The 23,162-nt window shown below is 57.2% G+C and overlaps 1 protein-coding gene across 1 annotated transcript in view; it reads right to left on the bottom strand.

Annotated features, from left to right (window-relative positions):
* Positions 1 to 2,006: 2,006 nt before the first annotated feature.
* Positions 2,007 to 23,162, bottom strand: part of AGAP3 (ArfGAP with GTPase domain, ankyrin repeat and PH domain 3) — a 95,604-nt gene continuing 74,448 nt past the window's right edge. The window contains exons 12-18 of the mRNA XM_056857783.1: positions 14,956 to 15,123; positions 11,311 to 11,472; positions 6,297 to 6,451; positions 5,710 to 5,800; positions 4,982 to 5,204; positions 2,453 to 2,708; positions 2,007 to 2,222 (exon numbers count right to left, since the gene is read on the bottom strand). Of these exons, the coding sequence (XP_056713761.1) occupies positions 2,007 to 2,222; positions 2,453 to 2,708; positions 4,982 to 5,204; positions 5,710 to 5,800; positions 6,297 to 6,451; positions 11,311 to 11,472; positions 14,956 to 15,123 (1,271 nt within the window). The remainder of the gene's footprint in view (positions 2,223 to 2,452; positions 2,709 to 4,981; positions 5,205 to 5,709; positions 5,801 to 6,296; positions 6,452 to 11,310; positions 11,473 to 14,955; positions 15,124 to 23,162) is intronic.

Below are 23,162 nucleotides of genomic sequence, written 5' to 3'. Positions count from 1 at the left end.
TGGGTGGACCCCTTTGAGCTGTGCAGAGCTGCTGCCAGTCAGAGCAGGAAACGCCCCAGGGACCAGTGCTGGAGAGGGCAGCCTCCGTGGATGTTAAGCTATGGTCTGGGGGAGGCGGCTGGGTTCCCCCCCTTAGGAGGACACTTCCTGTTTTTCCCCCTGGGGGGCAGCCATGACCTTCCCCACAGGCTGAACAGCAGTCTCAGATTGTTTTGACAAGCCTGAGCAGCATTTAGAAATCAAGCCGTCGAAGAGGATGGCAGAAACTCGGCACAGGCTGCCCTTGGAGGCAGCGGGCAGGCTGGGTGCACCCCTGGGCATCGCACCCATTTCTCACCCCCCAGGCAGGCCAAGGCAACTGCCCCGCCTGCAGTGGCTGCCCGGAGCCACGGCCCATTCCGCCCCCAGACTTCCCCCCCCCGTCTGTGGCCTGCCGCCCACCCCCTAGCCCTGGAACTCCCCAAACAAGAAGCAATAGAGAGGATGCTTATAACATTTGTAGATGATACTAAATTGGGAGGGGTAGCAAATACAGTAGAAGACAGAGCCAAGATGCAGGATGATCTTGACAGGCTGGAAAACTGGGCTAAAACCAATAAAATGAATTTCAACAGTGATAAATGTAAAGTTCTGCCTTTAGGTAGGAAAAATCAAATGCATAATTATAGAATGAGGGAGACTTGTCTGAGCAGTAGTGTGTGCAATAAGGATCTTGGGGTCTTAGTAGACTGAACAGGAGTCAGCAGTGTGATGTAGTAGCTAAAAAGGCAAATGCTATCCTGGGCTGCATCAACAGAAGTAGTGTCCAGATCACGCAAAGTGCTGGTATAACTTTCCTCTGCTCTGGTTAGACCTCACCTAGAGTACCGTGTTCAGTTTTGGGCACCGCAATTTAAGAAAGATGTAGACCAGCTGGAACATGTCCAGAGGAGGGCAACAAAGATGGTGAGGGGTCCGGAGACCAAGTCCTATGAGGAAAGGTTGAAGGGGCTCAGTATGTTTAGCCTGGAGAGGAGGAGACTGAGAGGGGATATAATAACCATCTTCAAGGACTTGAACGGCTGTCATAGAGAGGAAGGTGCCGGGTTGTTTTCTGTTGCTCCAGAAGGTCAGACCAGCACCAATGGGTTGATATTAAATCAAGAGAGTTTCCGTCCATGGAGGTTTTTAAGCAGAGGCTAGATGGCCATCTGTTGGCAATGATGATTCCGTGACCTTAGGCAGTTCATGAGAGGGAGGGCACCTTGGCCATTTTCTGGGCATGGAGTAAGGGTCTCTGGGGGTGTGGGGGGTAAGGTAGTTGTGAATTTCCTGCATTGTGCAGGGGTTGGAGGTCCCTTCCAACTCTGATTCTATGAGAGAACAAAGCCAGCAGCCAGGCACCGGTTGGGAGAAACGGGGTCGATACTTTATTGGGCAGCTGCTCTGGAGCTGCACGTCCATCCCTCTCTCTCTCTCACACACACACACACGTGCACACAACCACACAGGAGCAGAGAAACCTTATTTACAGAATGCAATATAAATATTTCCAATGTACATTTTATACACAAGGGACTGAGAAAGGCGGAGGGGGCCGGGCTGATGGGAGCTGCATCAAGAGCGGCCAAGTCTTCAAGTGCCCACCCCCCCACCCCCACAGTGGACAGGGCGCTGCAGAAAGGACAGAAGCCAGAGTGGGACGTATGGGGAGGGGAGAGGTTTCCCTTTACACGGGGCCCTCAGGGGCCCCCATCTTCCCCTCATCTTGGAGGGGGGAGGAGAGAGCTGTTGCCCTCTCCAAGGATGCCTGACCCACTGGCAGGGGCTCCAAATTGCCACGGGCACCCGCCCGTCCAAACCTGGTTTCCAAGTTGAGAGTGCGTCCCTACCCCAAGGGACAGGCACAAGAGTATCCCTGTGCCAACTGGGTGCCAGGGACGGCAACTGGCACGCGGCTCAGGGGCCTAGGGCCAGGGGCGTTAGCAGAGGGCACTTGGGCAAGAGTGCTGTGGCCTAGCCCGTGTTCAGTGGGCCGCAGGGTAAGGGTCTAATGGCAGCGTGCCCGAGGAGTTGTTGTTGATGTTTCGGCGGGGCAGGCTGGGCGTCAGGGAGGCCGTGGTGGAGTCGCTGGGGCATCCGTGCTGGAGCAGGATGTCCACGCATTCCTGGCTGCCGGCACGGCGGGCGTAGGCGAGCGGGGTCAGTCCTCGGGCATCCCGGCTCTTCACATCCACTCCGTACTGCAGGGGAGAAGCAAAGAAACCAGCCGCAAAGGGGTCAACCCGGTGTGCGGCAACCGGCGATCCACCCCTCTGGCTGTCAGTTGCTAGGGGCTAACAAGCAGGACTAGGACGCCCAGCTCTCCTGGGGCGGGGGGAGAGACACCAAGCGCAGCTCCCTCTGCCGGTGGGACGGCAGGCAGGGTGCGGGGAGACCTCAGCCCCCTCAGCCCGTCAGGCTCCGGCCTTACCCAGATGAGGAGCTGGGTGAAGACCACATTGGCCATGGTGCTGGACAGGTGCAGCGCGGTCCTTCCATCCCCGTCTCCGTAGGTCTCGTTCACCTCCTCCTTGGTGCCGTGGGCCAGCAGAGTGACCACGGCCCGCAGGTCGTCCTCCACCACAGCCCGGAGGAGCTGCTGCCCCAGGGGAATATCCGAGTGCGGCAAGGGGGCCAGGAAAAGCTTCTGCTCGTACTTGGCCCGGATCCAGCGCTCCTTCTCCTCCCTGCAAAAGTACAAGGAAGTGTCACCGAGGGAGGGAGGCAGGAGGGACCACGCCATCCACCCACACCGGATTGCCGTTGATTGCGAGACCCCCGGCTGGGCGCTGTGCCAGTGCTGGGGAGGGCGGCGAGCATTATCGCAGCGGCGGTCTCTCTGCCCACACAAAGGCACCGGCGCTGAGGGGGCCCGGATCGATGCTGTGCACACCCCGCTATCTGCTGCCCATTCTATCCATCTGTATCTTCCTCAGCACACGCCATGCTGGCTACGGAGCATGCTCAGTGGCTCCCGCCCCTTGACCTGCTCTTATCCACTGATAAGGCAGCAGAAAAGGCTCTTGTCTGGGTGTCGGGATGAGTGAGTGACAGACAGAGGGGCTCCGATAGGGACAAACAAGGCAGGCCCCCTCCAGGGGCCCAGCCAGACAGGCCGCTTTGCTTAACCCCTTCTTTGCCACGGACAGGCACAGGACGCTGCTGCTGGAGGCCGCTGGCTGCTGGGATGGCCACTGTTTGGTCCTGCCACCGCTGGCTGTTTGGGACCAAGGGGGCAGGTGCTGCTGGCACAGGCAGCTGCAGCAGGAGCCCCAAGCGCCCTGCCAGGCCAGCAGGGTGGGAAGAGGGGCTTAAGCCTCTCCAGTCACACCGCGGTCCTGACTTTAAACAGCTCCGGGGATCTATTTTGACCCACTGTGGAAGCAGACAGGTAGACACAAGATTCCCCAGCCCAACTAATGAGGCCTGGTTGTTTGTTGATAGATTGATTGAAAATGTTTCTATCTCACCTGACCTCCTTGGATTCAAGGTGGCGGTAATATCTTACATACAGTAATGTCTGGGTATGCCAAATGTCTCATTTGCACTTGGCCCTTGAATGGTGGGGGGACGACAACCCTGATGTGACTAAAGGCCGGTCGTCCCTGCCCTCAGCCTCATTGGGCCCAGACTGCTTCTCTGGTAACTGAGTCTCCACGCCTTGAAACTGTGGGCCAGAGGCCAGGTGATGGTGCACAGTGACGTGGAATCTCCCACAATGCCGATCTCGGGCTCAGAAAAGCCTCCTGGTCATTACAAGCCTGCCAGCTTCTGTTTGCTTCCAGCCTGAGCCCAGGGCCACTCTGTCCCACTCTGTGCTTTACAAACTAGGGGAACTGGGGCTCTCCCAGGGAGGTTTCCTCCACCCACCCAGCGAGGGAGGCTTTCCCCACCATCAGCTGCCCTGCCAGGTAGTGCGAGTGTGGCAGAGGTGGCAACTGCACATGCTACCTGAGGCCGGATGCGATCATCTGTGGATTGGCAATGGGGGGGGGGAGAGGGAGAGGGAGAGGGAGAGAGAGAGAGAGAGAGAGAGAGAGAGAGAGAGAGAGAGAGAGAGAGAGAGAGAGAGAGAGAGAGCATTCCCATCAGACCACCCCCCTCTATTCTGTGGATGCATCCGATGGCAATCCGGCCCATCATCCACCACTTGACTCAACCCTGCCCTTCTCCAATGGCCAGGTCTTTCACTGAAGGAAGGGGGCGAGATGGTGTGCCCTTTCTTCCAAAGCCTCAAGACTCCTCAGAGTGGGCACCCACAGCCCTTCACCCTGGCTCATGTTGCAATATTGGGGGGGGGGTCATCACCAGAAAGGCCGTGTGGCTAAAAGAAATCTTGACTCTGTGGCCCTCCTGGGAATAGTGTCTTCACTGCCCCCCAGTGCCTTAAAGGGCATCTTAGCTGGCGGCTGTGGCACAGCTCTGCCCCGGGTGGGGGGCGGGGGTGTCTTCTATGCCTGAAAGGCCCGCCTGCCAAGAGTGGTCAAGGAGACCTGCTTCCTCATCCAGGACCTTGTGCGACTGTTGGCTGTTGTTTCCAGAGCCTCGTGGGAGGCAAAAACAGCCATTCACATTTTTAATATCCTTTTTGCATAAAAACTCCTCAAAACGTAAAAAATAAACAAATCTGAAGCCCACAGGAAAGAAGGCTTTTAAGTCCACACTCAGCTGTATCTAGGCTCAAGAAAAGGCTCTGGAACCTCCCGAGCACCAGCCACAAGGGGCCCGGCCCACTACCCGGCCTCAAGGCATGCCCCCCGCCCCCGCTACCAGAGAGAACACAGCAGCAGCCAAAGAGCAGCATTTCCTTCTGTGGTTGCTCCCCCCCCCCCCGCAGCAGCTGCCTCCCACACATCTGCTCTTTGCAGTGACCCACAGACGGAGCAGGGGGGTGAAGAGTTAGGGTCTGAAAGCGCCGGTCAGTCATGGTGGCACAGCCCAAAGAGACCATCCCGCATACCTGGAGCTCTCTGGGCCCGGCTTGGGGTAGTTCTCCATGGCGCTCTCCCAAATGGAATTGGCCAGCGTGTTTCCAATGGCCGTCATCACAGCCACCAGCTCCGGGGGCCAGTCGTCCAGGTCGAGGGACCGGACGCGCGATAGGTGGGTGCCCAAGTTGCGGTGGATGCCCGAGCACTCGATGCAGATGAGGGCTCCCAGATTCAGGCTGGCCCAGTCAGGGTCTGAGAAGGAAAGGAGGGAGGGGTTATCTCTCAGGGATCCATCCACCCACCATGCACAGGCCTCGCCCCCCCCACTCCATAATATACCCCAGATCAAGGCAGCTCTTCTGGCTCAAACTGAGGGCCAAACTGCTGCACTCCCAGCTCCCTCCGAAAGTCTCTCGTCCCCAAGAGCCTTTGCAGAAAACCCTGTTGGGCCCATGACCCTCTAGCCCATGCCGGCCCACCCCCACTTGGTAAGGGCCCCGGCAGCGGGCAGAGGACCCTCCGCCAAAGCATCCTCAGGAGGTTGAGAGCCGGCACTTCCACATCCAACTTCTGTGGGATTTAGAGCATGTTGTTATTTCCACTTAGATTGCCCAAAGAGCCTTCCAGCAAGCTGCAGTGACCCTCCCTGGCCCCCCTCCCCCACTGACAGTTTGCCCATCGGCCCCAGTGGCAAGCGGGGGGGGGGGAAGAATGGCGGAAAGCCCCCCTCCCCCCCGCCAGGCTGGCCGTCACTCACTGGGCGCATCGCAGTCCACGCAGAAGCTGTTCCCGCGCACAGTGCGGACGGACTGGAGGGCGAGCGCATCGGTGTGGCTGCCCAGCCGAGCCTGAAAGAAAGGCAGCCCCTGAGTCCCCGCCCTTCTGCCCCTGCGGAGCCCCTGCCAGCATGCCCCTGGGGACAGGCACCAGGCACAGGCTGGGCACTGACCTCTGGCAGTCAGCCCTCCGCCCCCTCCAACATGCCTGGAAAAGCCAGCCTGGAGCTGCCGGAAGCCCACCTCAGTGGCAAGAGGAAGGCACTCTGCATCTGCCTAGAGGGGCTCTTCCCCTTTGCAGCCTTCTTCCCAGACACAACAACTGCCTCCAGTGCAGCCCCTGCCCCACCCCCAAAACCAACCCTGGGGCTTTATCTCTGCATCCTCCCCCCAGGCCCCAAATGAAGGAGGAGGAAACGGCTGTGCTCAACTGGGTCTCCCATCCTGCAACCCAATGGCACCGTCTGTCCACCTCGCTTTGGAAACAAAATCTCTCCCCCACCTAACTCCTGGGACTGCACAGGTGGGGAGGGGCAGGGCCAGAGGAAACACCCCCCCACACACACACCTTGTTCTTGGTGCTTTCACAGCTCTGGAGGCTGGCGAGGATCTGGCTCTCCACAGCTTGAACCCAGAGCTCCCGCTCCTCCTGCGTGGAGGCCTCGAAGAGCCACGTCTGGCCCGTCAGAGACACAATGATGAACTCAAAGGACTCGTCTTGCTCTAGAGGAGGAGAGAGAAGCAGCAGATGCAGGACGGACGGAAGGAAATACTTCTTAGACAGCCAGTGATTAAAGCGTGGAATCTGCTGCCAGAGGATGTAGTGGTGGCTATAGGTGGCTTTAAAAGGGGATCAGACAGATTCATGGAGGGAAGGTCTATCTGTGGCTATTAGCCACAGTGCCTAAAGGGAACCTCCACATTCTAGTGCAGTAAGCCTCTGAATCCCAGAGCCGGGGGGCAACACCAGGGGAAGGCCTTGGCCTCTTTGTTCCGTTTCTTGGCCCTCCAGGGCAGCTGGTTGGCAGCAGAGTGAGAAAAATGCAGGACTAGATTGACCCTCACTGGTTTGACCCAACAGCACTTTTCTTAACAGCTTTCTTAAGAGTACGGGAAGGGCTTTGTGGGATCCAGCTCAGCGATCTTTACAAGATGGGCCAACACCGAGAGGACCAATCAGGCCCAGGGCTGCCTGGAGCTGAAGGCAGGAGAGCCCCAAGTTGGCCATGCAGGCCGGCCGGCCCCCATGGCCCCCTGCGCAAGGAGCAGGTGCTGTGCTGTGGGCCACAGTCTGGATGGCCCAGTTGGATGCAGAGGAGACCCCCTCCCACCCAACCTGACAGCACCAGAGTGTCTTTTTGCTGGACGGAATGAAGAATCCCTCCCCGTGTCACAGCGCACACGCCACCTCCTAGTAAAACGATTTGTAATTACCTAATTAGCCTTATGCAAATAACATCCTCTGCTCCTGAATGGAGCGGCTTCCTTGTTCTGTCCTAAGCGCTGCGAGGGAGATGGAGGAAGCCGGATTCCCCAGGCCCAGTGCCCTCCTGTGCCCTCTCCAGCCCGAGCCCTGCCCCGCAGCCATGGCAGAAGGGTGGTGCCCACAGATCCCAGAGCAGGCACGTAGGCTTCTGCCTACGTGAGCGCCAGTGGCCTCAGCCGGAGGGCCGGCTCACCCCCCAGGAGCAGCTGATGCCCTGGAGAGTAAAAGCAGGAGCTCCCCCCACCCCACCCCGCTTCCTGGAGGCCTTCGGGCCTTTTGCTGCCTGCCTGCATCTTCCCAAAGCCTCCACACCCCCGCCTTCCTTCTAGGGCAGCACTGCCTTCGCTTCCACTAGGGAGATGTGTGGGGAGGGGGCATCCAGCTGCACGCAGGGGCCAAACTAGGCAGTGAGTGCCAGCACCTGCCCAGCTCCTGCTTCTAGTGACAGGGAGTCCCACAGGCAGGGTGAAGCCAGCGGGGGTCCCCAGTCAGGTGCATGGCATTTCTACAGCAGCCCTTCCTTGCTCTCGGAAGGGTCAGGAAGTGACACCCCACAGCTCCTGCCGCTCTGCTCTGTCCTCTTCCCCTTCCAGTGCACACCTTTTTGAGAAGGGGAGACCTGCAGCCTTGTGCCAGGCACAGTCTCCCCCGCCAGAAGGGGGCTCGGTGGCTCCAGGAACCCACTCCCCAACAGGCCGGGGGCTTGTCCCTCAGGCCCGTGCACAGGTGCTTAACAGTGCCGGCATTGGAGCGCTCCCACTCCTGGCAGGAGAATCTCTGAGAGAGGCTCTTCTCTCCCCAGTAGAGGCAAGGGGAGCTCAGTGCCTGCGTGCCCCTCCCCCCCGTGATTTCCATGCATTCCTTTGGGCCCAGCAGCCGCTCCCCCCCCCCAACTCATTAGCTCTGTGACTGACCAACTGAGAAATTAGAGGCGCATTTGGGTAATTTGACGAGAGACCGGGACTTGCAGGCTGGAAAAGAGTGTGGGGGGGAGCACAGCAGCTGCCAGGGGTTTGTCACAGAGCTCCCCTTTTGGGGTCGGGGGCTGCAGGGGGAGCCAGGTGGACAAGAAGCACAGCCCAGGCAGGAGCCCATGGCTGGCGGGAATCAGTGGGCAGTGGAATGAGCCCGCGCCTCTCTTGATTATTTTTTGATGATGTTTCACAGCCCGCCCGCTCGGAAGTAAGCGAGGCCGCCTGGCTGCCACTGCTAATGGGTGTTAACCCCACGACCTCGTCTCCAATGCTGCCTCGGCAACAAGCCCTCCAAATGAGAGGGAAATTAGCGAGGGCACGGCAAGAGCACAGGAGCGTGGCCAGGCACTGCCACGTGGAAGAAAGAGCCCCCTCCCGCTCCCCTCTGGGAGACCCGGCGGCCTGCATACGCAGGCCTGGGGAACTCGCTGGAGATGCCCTTGCCAGGAGAGAGCGGGCAGGACTCAGAAGCAGCTCCTCATCCCAGAGGTACTTGGGATCGCTACAATCAAGCCGGCAGTGGGAAGGGAGCGTGAGGCGGGCGCCATTCGTAAATGTCATTGCGCTACCGCCTCATTTTGCAGCTCATTAAACCCAATATTCCTAACCTGCATTAATGCATCAGGGACAATCCCCTTCCCCCCCCCCCAACTTCCAGGCAAATAGCACAAGCAAGGCGCATGGACCCCCAACCAGTTCGGGGAAGCAGGGGATGAGAGGGGGCAGCCAAACCACTGGGGAGGCAATGCACATGGGAAGACCAGGAGGAGGCTCTGGACCGACGGCTCGCCTGGTGCCCCTGGTAGGCAGAAGGTGGGCACCGAGTAACCAGAGGCCAGGCCCCCCATACTGGGGAAAATGCAGAGGGGAGGGAAGGCTGGGGAAGGGGCGGGGAGGCGGTCCCAGAAAAACAGACCTCCTGACTTCAGAGAGCGGCGAGGTCCCTCAGTCCATCTCACCCACAGAGAGGGGGAGAGCCCCCCTCCCTGGCCGAGGGCAACTGGCTCCTGATGGTAAGGATCCCAAGGCCCGCAAGGGGAATGGGAAACAAGCGTCTGGCAGGACCAGGCACGGGCTGCCAGGAGGGGCACCAGAGAGGCCATAATCCCTGGCAATCTGGCAAACGCCGCTGAGCCAGCATTGGGGGGGGGGGGGCCTCCAACAACTCGACAGCCGGCATTCATCACGCCTGTCCCCCAGCACCTCCCTTACTGGCCATCAATTCTCTGATGGGCTTTAAAACTCTAGCGCAAAGGCAAAAGCACACCCTTTGGCGGCTACTAAGAAACACATTAAGAGCTTGTCGCAGGGCGCCCCGCATTTCATTAACCAGGGATGGGGGGGGAGGGACCCAGCACCGGGACAGACCTGCACTGGGGGAGCCTCTTTCCCGGACGCCCTCGCAGGGCTCTTTGCCAGCCCCAGTGGAGGGCTCTCCAACACTCTGCTCCCAGGAGCCCAATTTGGGCATCGGGGATTTCCCTGCCCCCACTCTGCTGCTCCATGCACTGTGCAGCCTGTGGAGCTGTGGCCTGAGGCCCCCCTTCGCTTCCACAGCCCCCCCTGAAATCACGGCTCCAGCCCCAGAAACGCTCCCCCCCCTCTCTCTTTAACATGCGGCCATGTAAAAAAGCAAGAGCTCCGCGCGTGATTTATGATACTTCAGAACAACGAAGATTCAATTGCGCCGCACGTCTTCGCCTCTGATTACCTCCTAAATGAGATAAACTGATGGCAATTCATCCCGAGACCTCACCCACTCTCCCAGGGTGCCAACCTGAGGCACGGAGGCTGCTCTGCCTGCCTGATGGGAGGGAGCCCCCCCCCCCAGCCTGCAAGGCCTCTGCCGCAGCCCCAAAGAAAGGGGGCTGGCAGTGGGGGCAGGGCTGGACCTGGCTACCAGACTCCTGCCCAGTGCAGTAAAGAGGTGCTGGCAGGAGCCCCGGCTGCAGGGAAAAGGGGATCCAGTGGGAAGCAGCCGGGGGGTGGGTGGGTGGCTGGAGTCAGGACTTCGAAAGGACCCCCCTCCCCCTGACCCAGCAGACCTCCTGACAGAACCCCAAACACTGGCCAGACTCAAGACAGAAAGGAAGGCTGTAAAGGAAGTAAAATCAGATTAACAGGTGCAGATGGCAGCGAATGCTGTGCAAATGCACATGTTGCGGGAAGGGAAGAACGGGAAATAGCTGCTCCTAGGTGCAAGGGTGGACGTGTCTGGCCCCCCCAGAGCTTGTATGCCCACGGCATCTGCCCAATGGAGCCACGCAGGTACTCCTTGACCCAGGCTGCCCCACCCCTGGCTGCGGGGCCTCCACCCCCCTCCCCAACCCGACTCCGGGTTCTCCCCAACTTGGCCCAAGATGGTCCCAAAGGACAGGAAGCTTTTCAGTCCCTCCAGAGATGTCAAAGACTTAGCGGCACGAGGGTTTGGAGAAGAGCCCCCAGACGACCCCCCCCCCCGCTGCAGGGAAAGAGATAATCTGTTGGAAGCTCACCCAGAAAGAGGAGAGGCAGTAGGGACCAGTGCTCTGGGCCTGGACTTGCCCTGTCCCTGCAGGTGAAGAGGGCCCCCTGGCCAGGTACACCGGGAAACTGAGGCCCCCCCCCCGCTCTGGTGACTGGCGGAAGCGGTTGGGGCCTCTCTTTGTCGTCCCCCCCGGGCTGCGGCCCTATGTGAGCGCCCTGGGCCTGCTCTGCTGGGCCGTCCCAGGCAGGTGGAAGGGCCTCACAGGGCTGGGGTGGGGGGACTGAGCGGCAACCCCTCACTCCTCATTCCCTTCCCCAATAATCCAAAGGCCTAATGACAAGCAGTGGGGAAGGGTGGGGGCACAGCCCCTCACAGCTATGTGCCAAGATGTGGGGGGGAGAGGATAGCTCCACAAAGCCTGAGGCCCCAGACGGAGCTCCCTCCGCCAGGCTCCTGTGCCCCCGGGAAAGGCTCCTGTGCCCCCTCCTCTCACACCTTTAAAGAGGGTCTCTCTTCAGAGCGGCCTCCCCCCACAACACAGCCCATCCGCTTCTCCCATTGCATTCCTTTCAACTGTGGAGGAGGAGGAGGAGGAGCAGCGGCCCCAATGGGGGGGGGCAGAAGAGCACAGAGACAACCCTCCCCCCCAGGGTACCTTCAGCCGCAGCGTTGGCCCCCTCCGGCCGGCTGCTGCCTGTGCTCTTTTTTCGGCGATGTTTCTTCCGGTTGGCGTGGGGAGATGGTGGGGGCTCGACCTTGGGGCTGGCGCCACTGGACATGTTGGGGCTGGAGGTGAGGGAGTCTGAGGGGCCGTTGGCTGGGGGGGCAAAGAGGACAGAGTCAGCAGGCTCCCCCCCCCCGCAGGGTTCGTGGAGCACACCTTCCCAGCTCCCGGCCCGGCCTTCCCACTCAAAGGCCACCAGAGCCTCTCCCAAGCAGCCTCCCTGCCCCCCCACCTTTCCCAAGGACAGAGCAGGACCCCTCCTTCCCACCCCTTGGCTCCAGGCACACAGGGCAGGATCGGGAGCGCCCCCCTGCAGACGTCTGCGAGGCGCTGAAGAGACATCTCCCTCTGACTGCCACACGCCAAATTTATCCTCAATCATACTGTTCCTTACAATTAATAGCAGAATTAGAAACAATCAGGGAGCTGGCTAATTACTGTCAATTAGAGTGCGCTAATCAAGCTCCGATCACACACGCACACACACGCACACACACACACAAGCACACATTGCCGCAGCTCTCACCATTAAATGTCAAATTTCATTAGAGACCAGCAACAAAATCAGAAGCCTGACATTCAATTCCAGCAGTGCGCCGCGCGCTTGCTTCCAATCAGCATAAATGCGGAAATGCTCCTGCCAGGATCTCAAGACCCACCGCAGCCCCTGGCCCCTTCCTTGGCCCACCCCCCCAGTCCCCCTGTCATGATGCACCACAGAAGAGGGGGAGGCCACACCCTTCTCCCCAGCTGTCCCCTGCCCAGAGTGAAATGTGGACTTCATCACAGAAAAGTCTCCTCTACCTTCTCTACAGTCAGGAGTTGCCAACTCTGGCTGGGGAAACCCCTGGACCTTTGAGGGCACGGCCTGCAGAGGGCAGAGTCTGGGGAGGGAGCTCAGCAGGGGTGTGGAGCCACGGGGCCCACCCTCTGAAGCTGCCATTTTCTCCAGGGGGCCCCAGCTCTGCAGTCTGGAGATCAGCTGGGATTCCAGGAGAACCCCAGCCCCCGCCTGGAGGTTGGCCACCCCTGTCTACACTACATATTGAAAGCCGTTTGAAACCCTGAGCCCTGCTGGGGTTGCCCCAAAGAATCCCGGGGCGCGCCGGACGTCTTTGCTGGCCACCTTGCTTTTGAGGATCAGAATGAGACGGAGGCACAAAATCCTTTCCTCGGTGGTTGTCTACACAGCCGACAGGACTGGGAGAGTGCCTGGGATGATCTAATCTTGGACCCGAAGGCAGCCAAAGGGCCTCCAGTTTGCTGACGGTATCACGAGGCTGCATGCAGGGCACATGTTCTGCCCATTCATACCAGCAGTCCTCCGTGACGGTACCGTTTCCTCACCTCGGTTATGGCCAACCCCTGGTCCAGGCAGGCTCAGGGAGCCGCAGCCTCAAAGTGGATTCCCCAGGCCATGCAGCTTGGCCTAGCGGTCAAAGTGTCACACTCAGATCTGGGAGACCCAGGTTCAAATCCCCACTTTGCATGGAAGCTTGCTAGGTAACCTGGGGCCAGTCACCCAGTCTCAGCCTCACCTGTCTCACAGGGCTGTTGTTGTGATGATAAAATAGAGGTGAGGAGAATGACGTAGGCTGCTTTGGGCCCCCACTGGGGAGGAAAGGTGGGGTATAAATGAGGTGAACAAATAACCAAAGGCGTGAGCCTCACTTCCACCCCGGTGGTTGATGGCCTGCAGCAGTGGTGGGGAAGCGGTCAGTCTGCCTGCTGGCACAGGCCCCTTTGGTTCCGTCTGGACCCCCACCTTGGGGTATGAAAGCAACTGGTGGTCAGGAGCTACTGCTCGGACTCTTGCTCCTCAGAGGCGCGCCTCTCTGGAAGCGCAGCCAGACTTCTTCTCCTTTACAGCCAGCAAGGTGTCATGGTTAACAGTGGTGGACTCTAAACCAGACAGCTGGGTTCGATTCCCCACTCCTCCACATGCAGCCTGCTGGGTGACCTGGGGCCAGTCACAGCTCTCTCAGAACTCTCTCTGCCCCACCTACCTCACAAGGTGTCTGTTGGGGCAAGGGAGAGGCGATTGTAAGCCACTCTGAAACTCCTCACAGTAAAGCTGGGTATAAAAACCAACTCTTCTTCTAGTCACTGGACTTTGCCAACTAGCACAAGCAGAGCTTGCCTCCAGGGTGCCACCAAACCTCCTGCCTCAGACCACACAGGACCCTCTCCCTCAGAGCTGCACTCTGACTGGCAGCTGCTCCATGGGGCCTCGGGCAGAGAAAGCTCTTTCCCAAGCTACATGGCACACGGGGGGGGGGGGGGGAATCTCTCACTGGCTCCCCAGATGCGAAGTTTGGCTCCAAAAAGCAGCTGCTCCCTGCCCACGTGGCTCTAACTTCAGTGATGGGTAGGAGGGGGTTAGCTCCCCATGCTGCAGAATGAAATGAGCTCCCCCCCCCCCCCCAGAATGGGGCAAAGGCAGACTGAATGATGCTGGAGAGCAGGAGAGGGAAACACCCATTCCCTGGCACCCGCCCCCACCCGGTTGCTTTTTGCAGCAGATCTGCCAGCAACCCCAAGAGCAGCACCTGAAGTCTGGCCCTGAGATCTGCCAGCCAGCTGCCAGCCCAGCTTCTGGCCCTGCGTCCCTTTGCGCGTCTGGCCGCTGCAGGGCTCCCTCTCCCGGCCCCCCATTCCCCGTGATCCTCAGCTGAGGCCCCTGCCTTGGCCCTGATCCCAAAGTCATTTTCCTTGCATGCACACCAAAAGGCTGGGGGTGGGTGCCTTTGGAACTCCCCCCCCTCGCCCCCACCAGCTTTGCAATGCCCAGGGACTCCTGGGGCACAGAAGCATTCTGGGCAGAGGAAGGCTTCTGCCGCTCCAGGCAGCCTCTCTCCGCCTCCTCCGACAGGATCTTCTTTTGTATGGGCAGGGGGACGACCCCATGCGAGACTCTGGCAACAGGGCAGGAGGGCCAAGCAGCCTGAGAAAGGGCTTCCCGGCACCCCGCTTGGGCAGGGGCAGGCGCGCTCCCGCCGCCCGGCTGGCTCCCCCTCCTCGCCGCTCGCTCTCTCTCTCTGCCCCATCAGCAGTAACAGTCTGATTAATTCGCTTCCAGCAGGGAGCTGATGGGCCCAATGATGGAGGCGCTGCATCGGGCGCGCTGAAATTGATAGTTTTTCACAGTTACAAATGAGGAGCCTCCCCGGCTGCAAATGGCGGCGGCGCAGTCGGACTCCGGTAATGATCATAAAGAGGCTCTCTTTAAACTGCGAAAGCCCCCGGGAGCGGGCGGGCGCGCTAATGAGAACGGCGCAGGGCGGGCGGGCAGGCAGGCGTGCAAATGGCGCCGCCGCCGCCGCCACTCTTGATGTGCATTTAACTGCCTTTTGAGTGCGGCGGCCGCGCCGAGTGATGGATGCCGCGCGCAGGCATTTATTTTCCAATTCGCCAAAGTGGCTGCGCGGCGAAAGGGGTGAATTAGCAGCAGGTGACCCGGGCCGGCTGGAGCGCCACCCCGCCCTGGAGCCCCCTGCCCTCCCCTCCCGCCAGACCCAGGGCCAGGCAGCCAGGCCTCCCCTCCTGTCCCCGCCGGCATCGGCCGGCCTCACTCACCGGGGTTGGGCGTGCCGCTGGGGGCGGCCACGGCCTCGCTCCACTGGTCTGCGCTGGAGACGGAGTACGAGCGCTGGTGCAGGCCCTCCAGCTTCACGCCGAAGCCCAGCAGGTTGCCACTGGAGCGCTCTGAGTGCAGGGAGGTGCTGCTGGCCGAGTGGGGCGCACCTGCAGGGGGAGACAGGCCCGGTCCTGGGAGAGCACTCCAGCACGGCGCCTCACGCGCATCGGCCCTTGGGGCATGTGGTGGCCCTGGAGGGTGGCATTTGCATTGGCCCGCCTTCCCGTGTTCGCTGGGTCGCCCCCGTGGGGCAGAGCTGGGCTCCCCGCCCAGCCCTGGAGGGTCTGCCCCCACCCCCCTTGGACTGGCACACCCGGGGAGGCTGGCAGGAGGTCCAGGGCTGAGCCCCCCGCTTCCAGGCTCTCCGGGGCAGGGAGAGACTCTGGAGAGTAGGCCAGGCCCAGTCACAGGAGCCCCAGCCCAAGGCCACCTCCAAGGCTCCCCAGGGGCTCCAGCAAGAACCCACCCTGGCCCAAGGGGCCCAAGGAAGCCCCACTGTGCAGCGGGCAAATGCCAGGGCATGTCCCAGGTGGAGCTCAGGCCTTGGGGGCAAATGCCCTTCCTATCGGTCAGCTTTAGAGCAGCGAGACAGCCGGCTGCCGGGCTGCTTCCCCACAGTGACACAAAAGCCGATCGAAGCAGACTCTGGGCCTCAGCCTTCGGCATGCCACCCTCGCTAGACAGGGGCCTACCTTACAGGGTTGTGTTAAGAACTGTGGCAGGAAAGCTCATTGGAAGCTCTCCTGCTGGATCCGGCTGAGCGCCCGTCTAGTCCGGCATCTTGCCTCATGCAGGAGCCAGCCAGAGGGCTCAGTCAGAACACAAAGGCAACAGCCCTCCTCTGCTGTTCCCTTGCCACCAGCTACTAGTATTCAGAGGTAAACTGCCTCTAAATATGGAGGTTCCCCTTAGCCAACATCCATGAAAGCCCTATGCTTCGATTTGCTTTTTAAAAAGCCATTTGAAATATAAACTGTTCTGCAATTAATGATAATGCACATTCATGCGGCATTCTCGAAACTGTTCCGGACATTCTGCCTCACACTCGCGTTTACGCAAAAATCTGCCTCCTGCATTTCCAAGAAGACAAAGTCCTGGGTTTAAAAAACAAACAAACCCAAGCAGCATTTTTTTAAAAAAAGCTCCACCTTTTCTTGCGCGTGGGGGGTGGGGGTGGGCGGGGAGCCTCAAGGAAGATTTGCAGAGTTCTTTCAAGGGTTTAGGGTGGGTTTGGTTTCTCTAACCCCCTAAACGACCAGAGGTCCCTGTCCGTTCTGCCTTTTCCCATGCAAAGTGGGTGTCCTGAGAAAGGCAGATCCTCCGCCAGCTCTGGCTGTTATGCGAGTTGTTGAAACCCTGGGATATAGCCCCCCCCAAACTGGTAGCATTAGAAATCTCTCAGGGTGGGGGCCGAGCTGCCCACCTGATGCTCCTATGGCAAAAGGCTCTGTGGGCCACCAGCAGTCCAGAAGGGCCCGGCCAGGGTTGTGGAGAGGACGGACCCCAAGAGAGCCGACAGGCAGCCATAGAAGAGCTCCACGCCATGCCACGCCCCCACGTTGGGCTACTGCTATGACAGGCACAGCAAGATCCCTGCAGTACAGGGCTTGCTTACAGCCTCACAGATCGGGAGGGCAACGGGCCACTCTGTTTGCCAACAGGCTGAGAGCGGCTGGCAGGGAGCCAGAGATGGCAACCCCGGGGCTGGGCATCACAACCTGGAAGCCAGCAGGAGCCACACCCTGGTTTCTAGAAAGAGCGCAGCTCTGCAGGGGGGCTCAAACAATGGGGAGGGGTCCAGTGGCAGAGCTCCCGAGGCTAAAAGAGGCAGAACCGGTCCCAGTCCCAGGCAGCCCCAGTGGCTGAGTGCTGCCTGGATCCCGTCTGCCCGATCAGTAGGAGGCAATTTGCTCTGAGCTGCAGCCACACACAGCCCTGGCTGTGACAGACAGGCCAGAAAGGCAGGATGCCAGGGTCCCTGGAGGGATCAGGTGTGCCTCGGTGCCTTCCCCCCCCCCCCCACCGCTGGCAACAGCCTTGCCTTGCCTGGTGGCTTGCCCCCCTCCCTCTGGTTCAGCGCCTCAAGAACACGTGTAAAACCATGACACTGACTCTGCCTCTAATTAGCCCTTAATTTACAAGACATACTCGGAAGGGTAATTAGCTGGCGCTGGGTTCCTGACTGCCACATCCATCTTCCTTGCTGGAGGGGAGTGGAGGGGCAGCCAGCAGGCAGGGGAAGGTAGGGAGGGCAGTGACCAGAGACCCTCCCGGGCCCGCTGCTTTGGAGGCCAGGGGAGCAGCCCCACCCCAAAGGTCTTGCGAACCCTCTGCCCTGGAAGGCCCCTCATGCTGCCTGGGCGGGCCTTTTTCCGACATCCCCCCCCCCGCCCCCAGCAGAGTCTTCCCTGCTTTTCAATATGTGGTTCTCCTTTCCCCAACGGATCCCCATGACGCTTCCTGATAAGGAGGGCTTTAAACTAAATATTCTGGGGGAGTGAGACGTTAATTTAAAGCCTCAAGTGAGGACATTAACTGCAAATATAGATATGAAAGATTTGCAGAGGGTAGCACATACGCAAGGAAAGACAGTTCAAAAACTTAACAACGGGAGGGAAACCATCTTAAATAAGCTGCCAAAAGGAAGGACCTGTGGTCTAAGGTGTCTCTACACTAATGCACAGAGCATGGGAAATAAGCAAGATGAACTAGAACTTTTAATAGTACAAAGCAAATATGATATAATAGGCATTACGGAAACCTGGTGGGACAAGTCTCATGATTGGAATGGAGAAATAGACCAAATTGAAAGGGGGGAGGAGTAGCATTATACGTTAGGGATGATTACACCTGCGAGGAGATCCAGGACTTAGACACTGGAACCCAGCTTGAAACCATATGGGTAAAAATTAAGGGGGAGAAAAATAGTGATGTCATTGTGGGGGTATATTATAGACCCCCAAGCCAGACTGAAGAGTTAGATGATGCTTTCCTGGAACAGATGTCCAAATATTCAAAAAAGAGAGATGTAGTAGTAATGGGAGATTTCAATTACCTGACATCTGTTGGAAGGCTAACTCTGCCAAAACAACTAGGTCCGACAAATTCCTCACTTCCCTAGCAGACAACTTCATAGTCCAAAAAGTGGAAGAAGCGGCAAGGGGAACAGCTGTTTTGGATCTGATCATAAGCAATAATGATGACTTGTTTTATGGGGTAGAAGGAGTGGGATCTTTAGGTGGGAGTGACCATGTTCTCCTGGAGTTTGTTATACAGCAGAAAAGAGAAGCAAGAAATAGTCAAGCATGTATTCTAGATATTGTCGAAGGCTTTCACGGTCAGAGTTCATTGGTTCTTGTAGGTTATCCGGGCTGTGTAAATACCAAGACCACAGTTACACAGCCCGGATAACCTACAAGAACCAATGTACTCTAGACTTTAAGGAAGCTGATTTCAATAAATTTAGGGAACTACTTGGTGTGATCCCGTGGGTGAGGATATTGAATGAGAAGGGAGTACATGAAGGATGGGAAATTCTTAAAAGGGAGATACTGAAGGGGCAATTTCAATCAATTCCCACAAGGAGAAAAAAAAGGTAGAGGTTTGAAGAAACCAGGGTGGATGTCTAAAGAACGTTTGGTTGAGAAAGGATTTAAGAAGGGCGTGTACAAGAAATGGTAAAAGGGAGAAATCAACAAAGAGGAATTCAAACAAGTAGGGAGAACATGTAGGGAGAAAGTCAGGAAGGCTAAAGCGCAGAATGAGCTCCAGCTAGCCAGGGAAGTTAAAAACAACAAAAAAGGGTATGTCCAAAACAAAAGGAAGATCAAGGTAATGATTGGGTCATTGCGTGGAGAGGACGGTGAGTCATTAACAGGGGAGGCAGAAAAGGCAGAATTACTTAACTCCTTTTTTGTATCAGTCTTTTCCCAAAAGGGGAATAGTGCTCAACCTGGGAATAATGGAGCAGACGATACAATAGGGGAATTACAGGATAGTATAGACACTGAGATAGTACGGAAATACCTGGCTACTCTTAATGAATTCAAATCTCCAGGGCCAGATGAACTGCATCCAAGGGTGTTAAAAGAACAGGCTGAAGTGATTTCAGAACCACTGGCAATAATCTTTGAGAATTCATGGAGAACAGGAGAAGTTCCAGTGGACTGGAGGAGGGCAGATGTGGTCCCCATCTTTAAAAAGGGGGAAAAAGAAATCCCAAACAATTATCGCCTGACATCAATATCTGGTAAAATACTAGAGCAGATAATTAAACAGACGGTCTGTAGACACTTAGAAAGAAATGCCGTGATCACTGACAGTCAACATGGGTCAACATGCCAAATTCTCATATCTTTTTTTGAAAGAGTGACAAGTATGGTAGATGAAGGGAATGCTGTAGATGTAGTGTACCTTGATTTCAGTAAAGCCTTTGATAAAGTCCCCCATGATCTTCTTGAAACAATGCTAGTAAAATGTGGGCTGGACACTGCTACTGTTAGGTGGATTGGTAATTGGTTGACCAACCGAACCCAAAGGGTGCTCATTAATGGCACAACTTCATCCTGGAGAGGACTGACCAGTGGGGTACCACAGGGGTCTGTCCTGGGACCGGTACTATTTAAATTTTTTATAAATGACTTGGATGAGGGAATAGAGAGCATGCTAATCAAATCTGCAGATGACACCAAGTTAGGAGGGGTAGTTAATACCCCGGAGGATAGGGTCAGAGTTCAGAATGACCTTGATAAACTGGAGAGCTGGGCCATAAGTAATAAAATGGATTTCAATAGGGAGAAGTGTAAGGTACTTCACCTAGGCAGACACAACATAATGCACAGGTACAGGATGGGAGGTAGTCGGCTTGACAACAGTACATGTGAAAGAGAACTGGGAGTCTTAGTGGACCACAAACTGAACATGAGTCAAAAGTGAACGAACGAAAGAACGAAAGTCAAAAGTGTGATATGGCGGCTAAGAAGGCCAATGCAATTCTGGGCTGCATCAATAGGACTATTGTGTCTAGATCAAGGGAAGTAATACTACCACTGTATTCTGCATTGGTCAGACCTCACTTGGAATACTGTGTCCAGTTTTGGGCGCCACAATTTAAGAAGGATGTTGACAAGTTGGAGTGTGTCCAAAGGAGGGCGACCAGAATGGTCAGAGGTCTGGAATCCATGCCCTATGAGGAGAGAGGGAGTTGGGTTTGTTTAGTTTGGAGAAGAGAAGGTCGAGGGGAGACATGATAGCCATGTTTAAATATTTGATAGGATGTCATGTTGATGAGAGAACTAGCTTGTTCTCTGTTGCTTCAGAGACTAGGACACGGAGTAATGGATTTAAACTAATAGAAAAGCCATTCCACCTGAACATTAGGAAGAACTTTCTGATGGTGAGGGCTGTTCGATGGTGGAATGCACTGCCTCGGAGGGTGGTGGAGTCCCCATCTTAGGAGGTCTTTAAGCAGAGGCTGGATGGCCATCTGTCGGGAGTGCTTTGATTGTGGGATCCTGCATGGCGGGGGGAGGGTTGGGGTCACTGGGGATGTGGCGGGGAGGTAGTTATTAATTTCCTGCATTGTGAGGGGGTTGGACTAGATGACCCTGGTGGTCCCTTCCAACTCTATGATTCTGATTCCTGCTTCTAGACTCTCCCTGTCCATCTCTGTGGTCAAGGTACGACGGGGCCCCAATCCTTCAGTAGCCCAATAGCCATGCCAATGGCGTGAGAACAAGATGTCTGTTGTAGCACCTCCATGGTTGGCAGACCTTAAAGGGGGGCCAGGCAGGACTGCAGAAGGTCCTGGGTGTGTGTGGGGGAGGTAGCTGTCAAATTTCTGCATTGTGCAAGGGGTTGGACTAGATGACCCTGGTGGTCCCTTCCAACTCTATGATTCTATACGTACTCCAGTCCCACGACATCGAGAGCCTCACAGGTAAGGACCAGCTTCTGGCACTGGGTGTGTGTGCTAATGGCCAGGCCACCCTCATGGGAGGTGATATTCTCCTCACTGGGGCTGGTCCTGCACCAATCCTCACCACTGGAGGGATGTGGCCAGGGGAGGGGGGATGGCCATTTGCCTTCCCCATCCGCCCTTGTTTTGCCCCACCCCCCACCCCCAACAATAGCTTGGCAGCTGCATTTTGGACCAGTTGAGGTTTCTGGAATGGATTCCAGTACTCTCACCTTGAGGCTAATCTAGCGTGACCAGGTTGCATTTTTCATGGAAGGGTCATAGCTGGTGTATCAGCAACAGTTGGTCACAGGCGCTGGAGACCTGGGTCTCCAACCACAGGCCAGAATCCAGCAGCATCCCCAGGCTACAGCCTGCTCTTTAGGGGGGGCAATCCCCTCCACGGCAGGCTGAATTCCACAGCATCCGAGTGGCTTCTCCACTGGCCAACGCCACCTCAGTCTTGCCTGGACTGTCCTTCAGTTTATTGGCCCTCACCCATCCCATCACCTTCTCCAGAACTTCCTGCCCAGAACTTCCACAGGCCCACCTGGCTCTGCCGATAAGGAGAAACAGAGCTGGGCGTATTCTGCAATCTCAGCCAGTGGCTTCATGTAGCTGTTGAACAGCACGGAGGACAAGATGGATCCCTGCAGGACTCTGTAACATAAATGCAGTGGAGGCCATCCTGAATTTCCCTTTTCTGACCTTTGTGCAAAAGACTCTCCCTGCTGAGGTCAAACTGAGGCGGATGATGAGTGGAGGATGGAGAGCCCCTCTTCAGACGCCCCAGAGGCCTAGGGCTGGTTCCTCAGGGACGAGGTTAGCACAGTGCCAGTGCTCTGGTTGAAGGGCTCTCTTCCACGCTCAGGACAGTGTAGATCAGGGGTCCCCAATGTGGTGCCCATGGGCGCCAAGGCACCTGCCAAGTGGTTTTAGAAAGTGGGCAGGCCAGGTGGGGCTTTTCTCCAGTGAGGCTTCTGATTGGTCATCGGAAATTTGATTGGCTGTGCAGATATTTAAAAACATGGACTTTGGCAGCAGCTGCCACCACAGCACAAGGATCTTCACTGTGTGACGGAAGGTGAGCTGTGGCAGCCATTTTGTGGCTGGCTCCGCCTCCTGCAACAGCCATTGGGTGGCTGGCTCCGCCTCCTGCAGCAGCCATTGGGTGGGTGGCTCCGCCTCCTGCAGCAGCCATTTTGCGGCTGCGCCCATCACGTTGTGTCAGAATTCCAAAGGTGCTGTGAGGCTCAAAAAGGTCGGGGACCTCTGATGTGGAACAGTCACCAGTCTTTGGACACGTGAGCAGCTGACACTTTCAATATAAAGGAAGTGGCTGGGATCCAGAACTCTTTAGCTTGCAGCCACAGGCTTTAATGCCCACAGGAAGGCTGCCTAAAATAACAGAATTAGTTTTCTAAGCTTAGACCTGCTCTTCTGTTACCACCTGTGCCAGCTGTAGAGGACACACCATGTCCCACTGAAATCTTCATCTTACATTTTGTTGGAGTAATGAGTTTGTTGTCATTGAGGTTATGGGTAGTTGTTTGGGTTGAGCTTTGAAGCATTTTGTATTATTGTGAGTCGGCAGTTCTGTTTTCATTCTTTTAGTCACCCTATGCCTTGTAGCCGGCACCACAAGTCAGAGCCCAGCATCCCAGCCGGCCAGCTCGTCGACATGGCCAGCCCGTCCTGCAACCTTGGGGTGGAAGTGCACAGCCACTGGCCTTTCCTGTGAGGCTTGAGTCTGACCACAGCTGGCTTCTGGAGGCTTCTGCAAATGGAGCCAGCTGGGAATCTAGCCCAGGTCAGCCCACCAGCAGATGAAGGCTACTTCCGCCCATGACGGTTTTGTCTCCTCTGGCTGGCGGCAGCAGCTTGAGGTCTTGTGCATCACCTAATTGAAGGTGGGAAGGGAAGGCGGCGTGGGGCAGCCCAATCTCGTCATATCTCAGAAGCTAAGCTGGGTTGGTACTTGGGAGACCACCTAGGAAGACTCTGCAGAAGAAGGAAATGACAAACCACCTCTGCTTCTCCCCTGCCTTGAAAGCCCCTTGCTGGGGTTGCCATTAGTTGGTTGCAACTTTACACACACACAACTGGAAATGCTGCTGGGGATTGGACCCAGGACCCAAAGCAGAAACTGTGCCACTAAGCCACGGCCCCTGCCCCTTAAAGCAATGGACG

This window comes from Euleptes europaea, chromosome 11 (genome assembly GCF_029931775.1).
Source record: "Euleptes europaea isolate rEulEur1 chromosome 11, rEulEur1.hap1, whole genome shotgun sequence".
Taxonomy (NCBI): domain Eukaryota; kingdom Metazoa; phylum Chordata; class Lepidosauria; order Squamata; family Sphaerodactylidae; genus Euleptes; species Euleptes europaea.
The sequence above is the reverse complement of the archived record's forward strand: the minus strand, read 5'-3'. Positions and strand labels throughout refer to the sequence as shown.